The sequence below is a fragment of the Delphinapterus leucas genome, chromosome 2 (assembly GCF_059928025.1).
Source record: "Delphinapterus leucas isolate spDelLeu-1000000601 "Yukka" chromosome 2, BTC_Dleu_Yukka2, whole genome shotgun sequence".
NCBI lineage: Eukaryota > Metazoa > Chordata > Mammalia > Artiodactyla > Monodontidae > Delphinapterus > Delphinapterus leucas.
Genome location: NC_143130.1, coordinates 63940766 through 63956997, shown reverse-complemented (window position 1 = coordinate 63956997; position 16232 = coordinate 63940766). Strand labels below are relative to the sequence as shown.

General features: G+C 60.4%; 1 protein-coding gene across 2 annotated transcripts; it reads left to right on the top strand.

Annotated features, from left to right (window-relative positions):
• Window positions 1–2768: 2768 nt before the first annotated feature.
• PRMT2IP (PRMT2 interacting protein) lies at window positions 2769–12469 on the top strand. Of its 2 annotated transcripts, none has more exons than XM_022580060.3 (3): window positions 2769–2942; window positions 6219–9026; window positions 10992–12469. In XM_022580060.3, exons 2-3 carry the CDS (start codon window positions 6269–6271, stop codon window positions 11357–11359), a joined length of 3126 nt encoding a protein of 1041 aa, XP_022435768.2. In that variant the 5' UTR covers window positions 2769–2942; window positions 6219–6268; the 3' UTR covers window positions 11360–12469. The 2 variants fall into 2 exon arrangements, with proteins under 2 accessions (XP_022435768.2, XP_022435769.2); XM_022580061.3 differs by having other exon boundaries at window positions 2837–2942; window positions 6219–9078; window positions 10992–11100.
• Window positions 12470–16232: the final 3763 nt, after the last annotated feature.

Here is a 16232-nt window from a genome sequence, read left to right as displayed (position 1 = left end):
CTGTGGAGGCTGTGGAGCCCTGGTGTGTGTGTTGGAGGGGGGGTGGTGAGTGTGAAACCTCCCTTCCAGGCTTCTCTATGCCACTGTTCTTTGTTAACACCAGCCAGGAAGCCCACATAAGGGCAGACTATTCCCTTCTCTGTTTTTGCTCACACTGTTTCTTCCAGCCACAATACCATTCCTCCTCTCCAAGACCACAGCCTAATAAACACACGGTGCGGGGTGAGGGGGGGCGGTTCCCAAGGCAGCCACCTTGTACTGATTACCTTCTTTTATCCAACAAAGGCTTGATAGGCACCTCTCCCAGGCTCTGCACATGACCTTGGGATAGAGAAGAAGAGGGCAAGGTCACGCCTTCAGGAGCTCATAGTCAGCTGATACTCTACAAACTTTTTATGGTTTACAAGCAATTTCCAACACTGATTTTGTTCATTCAACACTCACTGAAGTCTGTGAGGCAGGTTTCATGGTCCCTGTTTTGCAGGTAAGGAAACTGAGTCTCAGAAAGCTACAAAGTGGCTCCCAAGTCCCCTGCCCTGTGATACCTCTTTTGTAGTCCAAGGTGTCTAAGTGATGCCTGAAAGGAATGGAGAAGACAATGAGTAAGTGAAGATACTTTGTGAAGTGGTCTCTGAATTAAGACAAGACTCAATGGGGCTTCAGAATCTTTTTTTTTTTTTAAATAAATTATTTATTTATTTTTTTGACTGCGTTGGGTCTTCGTTGCTGCGCGCGGGCTTTCTCTAGTTGTGGTGAGCGGGGGCTACTCTTCGTTGGAGTGCATGGGTATCTCCTTGCAGTGGCTTCTTCTGTTGCAGAGCATGGGCTCTAGGCATGCAGGCTTCAGGAGTTGTGGCACGTGGCTTCAGTAGCTGTGGCTCGCGGGCTCTAGAGCACAGGCTCAGTAGTTGTGGCACAGGGGCTTAGTTGCTCCGCGACATGTGGGATCTTCCGGGCCCAGGGCTCGAACCCGTGTCCCTGAATTGGCAGGCGGATTCTTAACCACTGTGCCACCAGGGAAGCCCTGGGCTGAAGATTCTTAATTGGCCCCCTTGGGGTCTCGCCAGGCTCATCCTGGCCTGGGTGGGCTCCGCTCAGGCTCAGAGAGATTGAAGGGAACACCCAGCCCTCTAAGCATGCAACCCGAGAGTTCTGAGACTAGACCCTAAGAGCTGAGAACACTGCCCTCCACCCAACCCCCTTTTTACAGGGCAGAGGCGGGGGAATGGGTGTCGTGGAGGGGAGGCCAGCTTGGTGAAGAGCAAAAGTGGGGAAGAACAGCCTGTGAGCTGAGGCTTGGCCATGACTCCTACTTGTCAGCACACAGATGCACTTTCCTGATCCCAGACTGCTGTGTGACTTCGGGAAAGCCCCAACCTTCTCTGAGTCTCTGCTTGCCAGCTCTCTCCAAACTCTATTTCTAAGAACCCTCCAGCTCTCAGTTAAGTGACACCCTCTCTGCTGCCCCCAGGTGACTTTCACTTCCTCTTCCTCCCTGCAGTGCCCAGCCCCTGCTGCTCTAGCTGCTTCCTTACTCTTGGAACCTGTGGCCTTACACTTGCTCTGCCCTTTGACTCAGGCAGGCCTGACCTTTGGGATCTGAGCAAGTGGCCTAGGTGGTTTTGCCCCATGAACTTGCTCTGACCTTTGGCATGTTCACCTGTTCCCTCCCTCCACTGCACACACCTGTCCCCAGTCCTTGGGAAGCCCAGGAAATGTGAGGGACCAGGTTTTTCAGAGAAGGTAGCAGCACCAAGGGTCTTCTTATCCAACATCAGATGGCTCAGAGAGGGCAAATAGAGAAAGCCCTTCCACCACTCCAGCCCCTCTCTTGGTAACAGACCATTCCTGGCTGGGGATGCTCCACCCCATCCCACCTCCCGGGCTACACGTGCTCAGGCTTGAGGGAGATTTGTCCTAAAGGTTCAGAGGCCACTTAACAAACCTCCCAGCACCCTCATTCCTGGCTCACTCCAGAGATGGGGAAATCACCCCTTCCTCAGACAGGTATGGTGCCCTAACAGGAGTTGAGATACATTTGTTTGGAATTTGCCCTCACTGGCTTCACCGAGATGAGGAGACAGACTAAGGAGCCCTTCTCCAGCCTCCTAATGCAACTGTACTAGCCCAAGAGAGCCAGATATTTTTTTTTATTTTTTATTTTTTTGCGGTACGCGGGCCTCTCACTGTTGTGGCCTCTCCCGTTGCGGAGCACAGGCTCCGGACGCGCAGGCTCAGCGGCCATGGCTCACGGGCCCACCCGCTCCGCGGCATGTGGGATCCTCCCGGACCAGGGCACGAACGCACGTCCCCTGCATCTGCAGGCGGACTCTCAACCACTGCACGACCAGGGAAGCCCTTTATTTTATATTTTTGAGAGCCAGATATTTTAATACAAACTCTTCTAAGCCTTACGACACAACCACTATGATATAATCCCAGTTTTACTAAAATAAGGAAACTAAAGATCATGAGGTCAAGTGGCGGACGCAAGGCCGCATAGCTAGAAAGTGACAATGAATGAATGATCTAACGGAGTGACTGAATGAAGGCATGGGATGGGCGCGCCAGGCGATGGTTCGCAGAGTGCGGTGGGTACAGACTGTGCACAGCGCCCGCGGCCCGGCCCCCTGAGGGCTGGCAGAGGCAGGCCTTTCGCACCCCGGGGCTCAGGGGAGCGCAAGCTCCCAGAGGCGCGGCCGGGCTCTGCCCCAACCGCGCGGGCCGCCCCGCCCCCGCTCCGCCCCCAGCCCGCCCCGCCTGGGACCGCAGACGGCGCCCGGCGGCGGCGCGAAAGGCAGCGAGGAGGGTGGCTCCGAGCTCGGTGCTCACCGCGACTTCCCGTGCAGGGCCCGGCAGGACAAGGACCCGCGGCCTCGGCGGCGCTGGAGGATGCGGCCGCGGCCCCGGGCAGCAGCAGCGGGAACCCCGGTGCCCTGCAGGTAGGAGCTCGCCCACTCGGCGGGCGCGGAAACTTGGGCCGAGTTTGCGGGCGGCGCGTGGGGAAGGGGCGGGTGGCGCTGCCCCAGGGCGCCCCTGCCGGCCGGCCCGGGGATGGAGCGCGCTGGGCCTGGGCTGAGGTGGCTTGGCTCCTGGCTGCCGCGGACCCCCGGCTGGCGGGCTGCGGGGCAGGGGTCGCGCCGCTGCCCCAACTTTCCCCGGACTTCGAGGCCCTCGGGGCCTGGTAGCTCTCTGGAGCCCCGGCGGGGCCCCGGCGCCCGATCCTCCGGCGTGGGGCTGGCGAAGAGGAGCTCAGGCCGAGCCCTCGGGCCTCCCGCGGGGCCCGACTCACGTGGACTGCCCGGGCGGAGATGAGGGGGCGGCGGGGGGCTGGCCTGGGGGACGTCTGGCACTGAGGCGCCGCGGGGCCCTGGACGCGCCCTACTGGGACGGGACGGCCCTGCGGTTTCCTCGCTGCGGCTTGACTCACCCTCTGGCCGCAGCCCAGGCTGGCGGGATCGCCCCGAGGCGGTGGCTGCCCGGACTCTGCTGCCAGGCCGCCCCCTGCCCCCGCCCTCCCGCCAGTCTTTGGGTGTCGGTCCGTGGAGCTGGGTGCGCGGGGGCCCGAACGAGGGGAGAACGCAGTTCTGGAGGGGCGTGTGTGCAGATATGGGCCAGGCACGTACTTGCAGGCACGGGTTTGCATGGGTGGCGGCGGCCTGTGTATCGGCCTGCTGGGGTGCACGTGCGCCCCAGCGCCGCAGGGCAGGGCATGGGGACACCCGGAAGCCGCCGGGGTCGGTGTGGCGGCAGCCCCAAAGCTAGGTCGGCTGAGGGCCCCAGGCACCGGAGTTATGGGCCAAGCAGGTAGGGGAAAGTGGGTGGAGCGGATCCCGCGACCCTTCCTCCACCACGGGAGCCTGGGCTGCCCCTAGATGCGGTTGTAGCGTGGGCAGGGCCCAGAGCCTCAGCTGGGGGAGGTGTGAGAACACGGGAAGGGGAGCCGATTCAGCCCTCTCAGAGTCCAAGCGCTGGCCACAGCTGGGCAGGATCGCTCTCTTCTTCCTGGTCTTGCCCAGCGTCCATCCGGAGACCCCTTAGGCGTTGGAAGAGGGAATTGAGCCACGGAGCTGTTTGCTCCCCCTGCTGCGTAGGGCAGGGATGGCACAGCGGTGGTGGGCTCTTCTGGGCGCTGCTTGAGGTTGGTCCTCCCAGCCCAGCCGCAACCTCAGCCAGCAAGCAGCTCGGTGGCCCAAAGGGTGATGTGACCCTGCCCCCTGGGGTCCCGCCCTTCTCCGAACAATTGCTTGCCTCTTGCTGCGTGTGTGGGGGGGAAGGAGGCCACCTACATTTTGGCTACCGTTTAGAGTGGAGTGTGTAAAATATTGGGCTCTCCCCATCTCCTAAGAGCCGGAGGTAATGTTACCCCCATACCTTTCATAGTCCTCTGCTGGCTCCCTGGAGCCCCCATCTCTCCCCCAAAGACTCTTGGGGGTCCCAAGTGGCCTCACCTTTATTGGGCTAAGTCCCGGGGGAGTGTCTCAGCAAGTCTCCAGGGTCAAGGGCATGCAATGGGCAGAGCCTAGGAGAGAAGGGCTCTTGGGGCCGGGGGTGGGTATGGAGAAGGCCCCAAGGAGTGTGTGGGGGAGGTGAGACTAGAGCCAGCACTTATTAACCCAGAGCCCCCCCAAGGGCAGGGGGGCTCAGCACTCCCCAAACCATACAACCCCTTCTTGCAAAGTTGCTGTGCAGCAGGGTGGGGGCTTTCCCCTTGGGGTGCAGGGCCCTGTCATAGGGCGCTGCTATCGGTATTGTTGCTCTGGTGCTCCTTCCTGTCTTCTCGGAGCATCCACTTCTCCAGGCTGGCCAGAGGTGTTGGATTCTGGCCCGGAGATGAGACAGCTTTCTTTCTGAGTCGTGTCTGGCTTCCTTGGTGCACTTAGGCTGGGATGAGAGTAGGCATTGGCCCCCATATCACCCTCGGCTTTTTCTGTCCCCAAAATGTGCTGGTCTAACTCTGAACGTGTGGGTCTCGTCGGCCACCAGCCGGAAGGGAGAAGACTGGGGGGGGGGCTGATCCTGGCTTGGTGATAGAAACTTGTGACACCTGTCCCATGGCCTAATGATAGCAAGATTGAGCTGATTCGTCCTTTCTAAGCCACCTGAGGGTTTCGGGGAACAGGGCACTGGGGGAGGTAGAAGCAGGTCAATGTGGTCCTAGTAGACTGGCCTCAGATGACCCCCTCCTGTGCCATTGGGTGCCTGCTGCCTTGAGGAAAGCCACACTTGACCTCTCTGAGCCTATAGGTCCCAGTCCTTGCTTGGCCTTGCTTGAGGACCTTAGTCTTTCTCTGGTACTCAGTTTTTCTATCAATACAATGGGGGTCGTTGCCAACTAGCACTTTGTGACCCCTGGAAGCTCCTTCCCTGCATATTCACATCCTCTCGCCTCCCCACCTGCTCCATGGTCCTGTGCTGCCCCCATGTTCTTGGAATAGCTGCAGTTTGGGGGCTGGGATGGGCACAGGTTCTCCTCCCCTCCCCTTTTGGGAGCTTCCTGTTGGCGCCACAGCACCATCTGCTGGACAGCCTTTGCTCTCCTCCTGGGGGTGGGTCTGGGGTGGGTCTAGGGTGCGGGGTGGGGCTTATACAAAGGGTTGTGCTGGGGTACTGCCCTCTAAAACTAAGCCCAGTATCTGTCCTCCTGGGCCTAGAGACCCGGGTTCCAGGCCTGGCTCTGCTATTTTCGATGAGACTGGCAGGTCAGAAAGTGAGATCTAGAGTATCACAGGAAATCTGAATTTGTAGACAGTGCCTGATTCCACGTCTCGGCTGCTGTAGGCATCTAGAGATCACTATGGCATCTTGGAATAAGAGCTTGTAGTGAGAGGTAGGAAGCCTGCCTCTCCTCCCATGTCTTTCATCAGTGACTTTGGGATGAATGGGTCTCCTTATCTGTAAATGGGTGGAGGTGTGGGAAATTGTGGAAGGGGTCTTGGGAGTCATGTGGAGGAAAGCTGAACAGAAGGGGCTCCTGGAGTGGGGGGCGGGGGTACGTTAGGGCTGCTGTACAAGAATTCATTAAACAGAGGGTTCTGCAGCTTTTACAGAATAAAGTTGGCTCATGCCTTCATTCATTCATCCATACAGTCTTTATTGAGCATTTACTAAGTGCCAAGTTCTTGGGCATGGCAATGAGCCAGTAAGAGCAACAGCCTTCTGTTGCTTGCCTGTAACCTGTTTTTCTGACAGCCCCTGCCTCTCCCTCTCTCTCCCAGGTCAGCAGTTGAGTAGCTGGGGCCCTGGAGGGCTTGAAGCCTTCACAGTGATGGCGGAGAAGAGGCCACTGGGGACCCTGGGGCCTGTGATGTATGGCAAGCTGCCCCGCCTAGAGGCAGACTCTGGGCCCGGGCACAGCCTGCCCCCCTCTGCTGGTAACCAGGACCCCTGCAGTTACAAAGGTGCCTACTTCTCCTGCCCCATGGGGGGTCCTCCGAAGACAGGGTCTGAGCGGTTGGCATCCTGGACCCCATACCCACCCTTGTACCCCACCAGCATGGCAGGACCCCCACTTCGGGCAGACAACCTTCTGACCAGCTGCCTGCTCTACCGCCCACCCACAGAAAGCTCCGAGAAAGTACAGGACTCTGGCCCAGTTGAGCTCCTACCCTTCGGTCCTCAGGCTCACTCCTACCCAGGCCCACCACTGGCGGCACCCAAACCTGTCTACCGCAACCCTCTGTGTTACGGGCTCTCAACCTGCCTGGGGGAAGGGGCAGCAAAGAGGCCCCTGGATGTTGATTGGACGCTGGTGACTGGATCCCTGTTACCCCCCGCCGACCCATCTTGTTCTCTGCCCCCAGCTCCTGGCAAGGGCCAGTCCCTGGATGGTACCTTCTTGCGTGGGGTGCCAGCTGGGACATCTGGCAAAGACTCCTCGGTGAGCTTCTCCCCGTGCCAGGCATTCTTGGAGAAGTATCGGACCATCCACAGCACAGGCTTCCTGGCCTCCAAGTATGCAGGTCCTTACTCTGGGGACCCCAAGCAGGCGTTGTCCGAGGGACCCCCCAGTCCTTGGACGCAGCTGGCCCAACCTCTGGGACCAGCCTGCCAGGATGCAGTGCCCACCCACCATCCTCTGCCCCACGCCGCACAGGCCCTCCCTTGCCCTCCAGCCTGTCGCCACCCAGAGAAGCAGGGCAGCTATGGCTCAATGCTTCCACCACAGCCGCTGGGAGCCCACAAGGGGGCCGGGTACCCAGCTGGCGGGCTAAGCAGCCCCTACCTGAGGCAGCAGGCAGCCCAGGCACCCTGTGTGCCCCCAGGGGGGCTGGATGCTTATTCCTACCCCTCTGCCCCCCTCCCAGCACCCTCGCCAGGCCTCAAGCTGGAGCCACCTCTTGCCTCACGCTGCCCAGTGGACTTTGCCCCCCAGACGCTGGGCTTTCCTTACGCCCGGGATGACCTCTCTCTCTATGGAGCATCCCCAGGGCTCGGAGGGACACCACCTTCCCAGAACAGTGTGCAGGCTGTGCCACAGCCCGGTGCCTTCCAGCGGGCATGCCAGCCTCTGCCTGCCAGCCAGCCATGCTTAGAGCCTGCAAGGCCTGCAGAGAAGCCAGTGCAGGAAGCTGAGGAGAAGATGTGGCTGCCCAGCTGCAGGAGAGAGCAGCTCCAGCCCCACCTCGATGAGCACCCTGGGGCACCCATCATCATTGGAGATAGTCCAGTTCCACGCACCCCACCGGCACTCCCGCCCTGTGCCCAGGAGCGCCAGTCTCTTCCGCAGAACGAGGGCACACTGCCACCCAGCTCCCCACCCATGCCCATTATCGACAACGTCTTCAGCCTGGCCCCCTACCGTGACTACCTGGACGTGCAGGCACCTGAGGCCACAGCTGAGCCAGACCCGGCCCCAGCCCCCAGTGAGAGCCATGACAAAGACTGCAGGGGATCTCTGCCTGGCCGGGAAGCCCCCGCGAGTGTGCACGCCTCACTTAAGGAGGAGGTGGCACTGGACTTGAGTGTGAAGAAGACCACGGCAGAGGCCCCCCCTGCCAAGGTCCCTCATCCCGCAGGGCATGCCAAGCCCACCGCAGCTGTGGATGTGCCAGGTGTGGGAAACACAGTCTCCGACATGCCAGGTGTGGGGGACACAGTCTCAGATCGGCAAGTCCTGAAAAAGGTAGTCACAGAGGCACCAGACCTGCCTGGGGTGCCAGTGACCACAGAGGCGACCCCAAGGACCAACTTCCACAGCTCTGTAGCCTTCATGTTCCGAAAATTCAAGATCCTCCGGCCAGCACCCTTGCCTGCAACTGTGGTTCCAGCCGTGGTCCCAGCTGTGCCCACCTCAGCCCCTGCTCAGCCTGCACCCACCCCCACACCTGTGCCCGCTGGACTACAGATTCTCACCCAGCCCTTGCCCGTGGCCTGCTTCAACCTGGCGCTGCCCAGCCCTCCAGCCGTAGCCATGACCTCCCCTGCCTCGGCCCCTGCTCCGGCTCCATCGCCTGCACCAGCTCCGGCTCCGGCTCCGGCTCCGGCTCCAGTTGTAGGCCCCGCTCCAGCGTCTACTCCCGCCACAGCAGACTCCCCAGAGCAACACTTTGCAGGACTGCATGCCTCCCTGTGTGACGCCATCTCAGGCTCAGTGGCCCACTCCCCGCCGGAAAAGCTGCGCGAGTGGCTTGAGACGTCTGGGCCTTGGGGCCGGGCGGCGTGGCAGGACTGCCAGGGTGTGCAGGGGCTGCTGAGCAAGCTGCTGTCCCAGCTGCAGAGCTTTGTGTGCACGCAGCAGTGCCCCTTCCCCCACGTGGTGCGGGCCGGGGCCATCTTCGTGCCCATCCACCTGGTGAAGGAGCGGCTCTTCCCGCGGCTGCCACCCGCTTCCGTGGACCACGTGCTGCAGGAGCATCGCGTGGAGCTGCGGCCCACCACGCTGTCGGAGGAGCGGGCCCTGCGGGAGCGTGCCCTGCACGGCTGCACGTCGCGCATGCTGAAGCTGCTGGCGCTGCGCCAGCTGCCCGACATCTACCCTGACCTGCTGGGCCTTCAGTGGCGAGACTGTGTACGCCGCCAGCTGGGTGAGCATGGGGCAGCCCCAGTAGCCACCGGAGCTGTGTGAGCGAGTGACAGGTGTGTGGGCTGTGTGAGTGGTCACAGCCAGGGGCTGAGGGATTCCCGGGCTTCTGGAAAGAGCTCGTGCCTGGGGAGGGGGCTGGCCTTCCAGGGTAGGCTCTGTGGACGCCCGCATCCCTCTTCACCCCCAGCATCAATGAGTGCCTGCACAGCCTCCTTTGTAAGTCTCTGAACATGCCAACTGCTCTGTCCCCAGGAAAACTTGGCCTTCCCTGGCGCAGCACCCTCCCAGGTTCCCCCCTCATCCTCCGTTGTGCCTGTCTGAGGTCATCTCCCCCTGTGTCTGTCCCGCCCCGCTCCCCTCTTCCGAGCTCAAGCCCCAAATACCTGACTGCATGCTGGGCTTCTGCACCTGGGGGCTCTTCAACCCTTAACTCCTCCCAAACCACGCTCCTGACCTTTCCCCTGAGCTCGCTTCCCATCCCCGTCTTTCCCGTCTCAGCAGCACTGCACTCATCCAGCACCTCGTACCCCAAACCTGGGCGGGGGAGGGGGAGGGGTCCCACCCTCCCTCCCGGAACACTTTTAAATGTGTAATTCCCCAGTCCTCCCAGATATTTACACACACAGAAATTGCCTGTAAGTCGCAGCGTCATTTTGTGGTTTGCTTCTCCCTACCAAACAGTCTGTGCACGGTGTTCTCCAATGTGCTGTTTTTGTGTCTGGGAGCACCTTCCGCCTCAGTTCAGGTAGCTGGACCTTGCTCTGGGGAGTGGCTGTAGTGCCCCACGGTGGGTACCATCAGGATCACTCTTCTTCAGCCGCGGCTTTGGTGATGGTGTCAAGTGGTGTCTGTCGTTGCCTGTCCTACTTCAGGACACCTGGCACTGAGGCCAGAGGCCCGCTCTGTAGTCCCCCTGCCTTACGTCCGCCAGGCCTCTGGTTGTGTCTCCACAGAAACTTTCTTGTCCCCTCCCCATCCTGGCAGTCTTGCCCTGGTCCAGACTCCATATCGGGGTAGAGAGGGGGCCTGAGGCAGCGAGGTGCTGATGTGGAGTTTGGGGTGTGGGTGATGAGCACTGCTGAGCACTTACAAAGTTGGGGCATTGCCCTAATGGGGTGCAAAGAAAATGCAAGTACAAGCATTCTATTCCTGGGTGAGAAAGAGTGAAGGTGGGTGTCATGCCTCACTCACAAGCCCCCCAGCCAGTCTTCTCTCTATACATCTGGGCTCTCTGGGGCCCAGAGAGGGACAGGTCCTCTGGACAGTGGGTCACAGGCACATCACAGACCCCTCCTGCTCTGACCAAGCCTATGAGAGTCTGGGGCCCAGCTTCCTACCACTGGCTGCATTTTGGTGCCCCCGTCCCCATTCCCTCCCGTATCCTTATGGGGCCACTCCTCAGTGGTGTCCTTAGACAGTGCTCCCCTGACAGCCCCCCTTCCAAGTAGGTGGGCTCTTGGTCCGAAGGCCCCTCCCATTCCCTCCACCCCTTCCTCCACTCCCTCCCTCCCTCCGGGCGCTGCTCTCTGGGCAGTCCCTGCCTGGCTCTTGTTCCGGTTCTGGGGGTGATGTGACAGAAGAATGATGGCACCCTTATATGTGGCAGGGTCCTCTCTCTCTGTGCCTCAGTTTCCCCACCTGTTCAGTGAGCCTTTGGATCAGACCAATGGTTTCTGGCCTGTTGAGCCCCTTTCCTCTTGTCCTTGCACCCAAAGGGTTCCTGGGGGGGTGCCCCCATTAGATAGAGTGCTGGTATCACCTGAGGAGAAGCACACCCTTTCGGCTTGATGGGCATGACGGTCAGGCCAGTGTGCACATGCTGGGAAAGGGTCATGATGTCTGTGACCCTGCCAGGGCTGCCCTAACCTGGGACAGTAGAACCACTGGTCTAGATGGCTTTGGAGGCCTGGAGATGGGACTTGAGGGTGTTGGGGGTCTGCAGCCTGACGGTATGTTCATTTTCCAGGTGACTTTGACACTGAGGCTGGATCTGTGCCCTCCTCAGAGCCCACCGTGGCCAGAGAGGAGCCAGAGAGCCTAGACCTGGCTTGGAAGTTGTCTGCCCCCAAAGCCAAAAAGCCGGGGAGGAAGCCACCAACCCCTGGCCTGGAGAAAGCAGAGGCAACTGCTGGAGGAGGGTCCCGAGGTGCCTCACCCACCCCTGCTGCTGGTGCCAGCTTGCCCGGCCCCACGATGAGGGCGCGCTTCCGCAGCCTGCTCGAATCCGCCTGGCTCAATGGCCTGGCTCTGCCCACTTGGGGCCACAAGGCCTCAGGACCCGACCGGACCGCGCCCCGCCCGCAGCTATTGGGGAGCCAGAGTCATCAGCTGTAGCCTTGGTCGCCTCTGCTGTTTGGAGATCTGGGGATTGCTCTCTGTGCCCCGCTTCTGCCGGTCCAGCTGCTGAGGCCCAGGAGCGGACATGGCCTTGGGGTTTCTCCAGCTCTTACCCTGCCCCCGCCCCCCACCCCAGGCTGGGCTGAGAGCCCCTGAACTTTTAACTTGAGGGCCTTTATCAGAAAGGACTACTTCCTATTTCTTCCTTAGAGAAAACGTGTGGGCTTTGGAGCCCGACAGACTTGGGCTTGAATCCTGGCTCCTGTTCCTTGCTGTGTAAACGGGCAGGCCACTTCCTCTCTTGCGCCCTCAGTTCCCCGTTTGTAAAATAGGACAACACAGCCTACCTCACAGGGTTGTTGTGGGGTGATGCCTGACACACACCCATCATGGTTTGCTGTCTGCTTCCTGCCCAGGACAGGAGCCTAGATCTCAGCCAGAGCCTGGAATAGGAGGCTGAGGCCCACAGAACCTTCCTCTAGAAAGTCTTGATGTGTCATAGGACTTGGTCATCTTAGAGTGGTATGTTGTCCAGTGTATATGGCTCACACACTTTCTAGAGTCATTTCCCAGGAAAGCCTAGGGCTACATACAGCCCCAGCATTTGGGGTTGGGCCCTAACCCCCGAGTCTGGAGCTCCTTGAGGGGAGCCTTCCCCTCCCATCCCCTGCTACAGGGGGTGCAGGGATACAGCCTGGGGCTGGCATCCTTGTCCTGGGCCTGCTGCTTTCACCCCTGAGAGGCCCCGGCCTGTGCTGAATTGACACCAGTGACTTCCCTGAGGTGCCGCCCCAACCTGGTGCATTTTCCCAGGAAAGTTGTGTGTTTGCCGGAAGCCAAGCAGCTGCAGGGACTCAGGGACTAAAAAAGGGACAGGCTGAGTGACAGCTCAGTCCTGGGAGGTCTCCGAAGATGTCGACTAAGGACCTTGGCCCTCCCCAAGCCAGGGCCGCATCAGCCAGGCCTGCTGTGGGTTACCTTCTTGCAGAGTGCTGAACTGAGCCAGAAGCTGGCAAGCCAGGCCCTTGGCCTAGTTAAGGTCTGTAATAAGGCTGTGGGCCCTGGAGGCAGGCCATTAAACATAAAAGCATTTGGGTTGTGTTTGGACCTGGGGCCTGACTGTGTCTTGGGGGGAGGTCATAGATTTCATATGTCATCGCCAGGTGATGTCATCGCTAGCCCTTCACTCAGGCTGCAGCTCTCCCTGCTCCCAGCCCAGAAGATGCTGAGGCCGACAAGCACGCTGTGCCCGCTAGCTCCGGCCACATGGGCCCTCACCACATGCCCACGGTGCAGCCGTTTCCCTGCTCAGGCAAAGCCTCTCCCTCCTGAGACCCATGTGGGTCCTGGTGGTTGCTGGTATGTAGCCCACTGCCCAGTGAGAAATGCTGGTCACCAGACCCTATTGTGTGCCCCTCTGCCAGGACCAAGGATGTGCCTGCCAAGGGCTAGGTAAAACAGAGCTGTCCCCATCTCTCCACTGAGGGATGGCCCCTCTTACACCTTAGCTGGGCTTAGGTTCCCTCCAGACACCCTGCCTCTGCTGGCATGTATTCCCATAGAGGTTTGTTCTCAGGACTGCTGAGGTTGCCTCCTGGCCGTGGTTTCCCACTCAGTCTGGGCAGAGCCAGTCTGTGAGGGCTGGTCACACCTACCAGCATCTATGCTAATATTTGTGGGTCTTCACTGAGCTCAGCTACACTATTTGTGTAGACCCATTGCCCCCAGTACTCTATCCACACAGGCCCTTGGAGTCCCCCTGGCCTGGGAAGGGGACAGGTCAGGAGATAGGTAACTCCAACACATGTGGTGACTGCAGTGCAGAACCTGGGGGAAGGGTGCCATGGAAGCTCAGAAGGGACCTGGCCTAACCGGGGTGTGAGGAGGTGTCCTTGGGTCTCAGAAGAGGTGCTGCCTGAAGTGGGCCTTGGAGCCAAGTAGGAAGATGTGGGTAAATGAGTGCCAAGTGCTTCCTGAGTCAGGTGAACAGCATGTGCAGGGTCCCAGAGGAAATAGGTGCGGCTGGAGTGCAGGAACGAGATGGGAGGAGGCGGGGCCCGGAAACAAGGCTCAAATCCAGTCTGCTCCTACCACGTCAACTCTGTCTTGCAACCTGAAGAGCTGGGGTGTGGTTCATGTTTACAGAAAGCTGAAGTGTTGGAGAGTTTGAATCACTCCGGGCTACTAGCGTAGGCAGGGAGAGACAGGATTGCAACGTAGGCGAGGTCACTCTGAACCCCCGGGCCCTGGGCTTCTGCAGCCTGCCAGCCTCACCCACCCGGCTACCAGGGCCTTGCTGGATTTGGCTGTGATTCTTTCCTTCTTTACTTTTAATTTTCTTTTCCTTCCTTCCTTCTTTCCTCTGCCCTCTTCCCTCCTTTCCTGCCTTCCTTGTACACCTACTGTGTCCCTGTCATGTGCCAGGCGTGCATCTTGCGCACAGTTACCTGGCAGGATCTGAGGCCTCGAGATAGGACTCCGCACCCGAGTCCGCCTGGGGCCCTAGAGGACCGTAATGGTGCAGAGGCTGGATGAGAGCAGTGCAGAGCTGGAGCTGGTAGGGGGAGGCGGCTGCCTCCCTTGGGATAACTGTGTCCTGGGAGCCCAGTCTGAGGGGAGAGACCTGGCCCTGGCCTGAGGGGTCTGTTAAGGGAGGAGATATGACAGCATCCTAAGGAGCCCAGCCTAAGGTGGTGGGGACGGGAACTGAACTCTGCCCCAGGACTCTTGTCAGGGAGGCAGTGCTATCACCCCTCACAGTTTTTCAGAAAGCCTGTTCCATTCTTTGGTGGGGATATTGATGGCTAAGAGCTGAGGGCAAGGAAGGGGGCGGTGGGGTGTGGGGCCCACTCTGCTTCGGTTCTGACCCCACCGTTCCCTGTAACTGGCTAAGGCTCCTGGGCTGGGCTGCGCCCAGGCAGAGGCTTTTCAAACAATCACCTGGGAAATGGTGTCCCGGGACCTGGGGGGTTTCTTTTGTTTTTTGGGTTTTTTTTGCGGTACGCGGGCCTCTCACTGTTGTGGCCTCTCCGGTTGCGGAGCACGGGCTCCGGACGCGCAGGCTCAGCGGCCATGGCTCACGGGCCCAGCCACTTCGCGGCATGTGGGATCTTCCCAGACCGGGGCACGAACCCGTGTTCCCCGCGTTGGCAGGCGGCCTCTCAACCACTGCCCACCAGGGAAGCCACAGGAACCTGGGTTTTAATTGAAGGTGATGCTGAGTCAGGTGTTCCAGTAACACGGACCACTACTCCCACTAGATTACAGATGGGGAAACTGGTACAGGAACTTGCTGATGGTCACAGCAAGTCGGGGCCTGTGTTAACACCCAGAGCCAGTCCTGAGGGTTCTGGGCCAGCGGGGAGGCCAGGAACCTTTGTACCTGGCTCCGCTCCGCCCCCTGTTGGCCTGGCTCAGACCTGCCCTGGCTGGGCTTCTCTCCCCACCCAGGTGGGCTTTCTAGACATCACGTGCACCTCTTGCCCTAATAAATGGAGGAGGGCGCTCAGGTGAGCCTCCAGCTTGAGTGAGGCCCTGCCCCCTGGCTGCCCCACCTGGCTCCCCCAGCCCAGTACAAAAGGCTGAGGGGCCCAACCAGCTAGTTTTGCTGCCAGGAGTTAAGCCTGCAAAGAGGTGAGTGAGGGGGAAGCTCTGTCTCTAGCGGGTGTTGTGGGGAGGAGGAGAGCGAGGCTATGCACGGGTTGAGGGGTACGAGGATACCCCCTTCCACTCGGTAACCTCCATGGCTTCCTCCCTGGCTTGTCACTGAGGGGGTTGGAGTGACCGGGCTGCTCTCCCTCCGCCCCTTGCAGGAGAAATGGAGGAGGGCCCAACTCCCACCTGACTGAATGTGCCTCTTCTGACCCCCCCAGGCCCCTCTGGAAGTGGGAGTGGTGCCTCCAGCCCTGCCTGCTGCCCCTTAGGCCCGGCCCCAGCTGAAGAAGCCTGGGGAGGGCGTGGGTATGAGGAAGGCCGCAGGGGCGCTCCGGCCGGTGAGCGCTGGGCTCTGCTCTGGCTGTTGTCCTCTGTGCTCTCGGGACCTCTTCTCGGGCAGCTCCCCCAGCCCCCGGCCCAGGGGGTGCCGCAGCCCAGTCTAATGCAGCCCTTCCAGGCCCCAGGGCAGGGGTAGATCGGGGGCTCCTTGGGTACACTGCTGCCTCCTTGGGGATCCCAACTCTGGGCGTCCTAGCCGCTGCCCACCCAGAGGCTCGTACGTCTGTCGACAGAGCTATCCAGCCCATCTGACACCCCCTCCACCCCTCCCCAGCCTCAGCCTGAACTGGTCACTCTGCCTCCTGCACCGCTGCCTCTGTCCTCTAGGGACCCCACCCCCAGGCCCCTGTGCCTTCTCAGGGCAGCGAGAACCTGGGCTCCTGGGGATGATGTGCTGAGCCCCTGTGCTCCTTGGAAGGACCTCAAGAGGCCCCTCCAATGATTACTAGGCCTGGCAGGGTGTGTCCCTTGCTCCTTTCTCCGCCAGCCATCAGATAAAATCATCTACAAGCCCCTCTCCTTCTCAGGTGCGGGTGGTGAGCCCGGGGCGGTCTTCTCTCCTCCCCATAGTTCACAGCCTGCGATTCCAGCCCTGGCGGCTGTTTGTCCTCAGACCCTACCTACCTCCCTTCCCCAAGCCCCGCTGTCAGAAGGACTGGGGCTTTGGCTTGGGGCCTCACGGCAGAGAAGCTAGGGGCTTCCGCCAGCCTCTTGCCTGCTGAGGCCTTGGCCCTTCCTTCTGAAGTGTTCTCAGTGAGGCCTGGGCTCCCATCTGCTGTGAGTGGGCAAGAGACCCTGCTCGGGGAGGCCTGGGTGCCCCGGCAGTCCTGGGCCCTGCCTGCCTTTCCGCAAAGCTTGGCGTCTCCTCAGCGCGGGA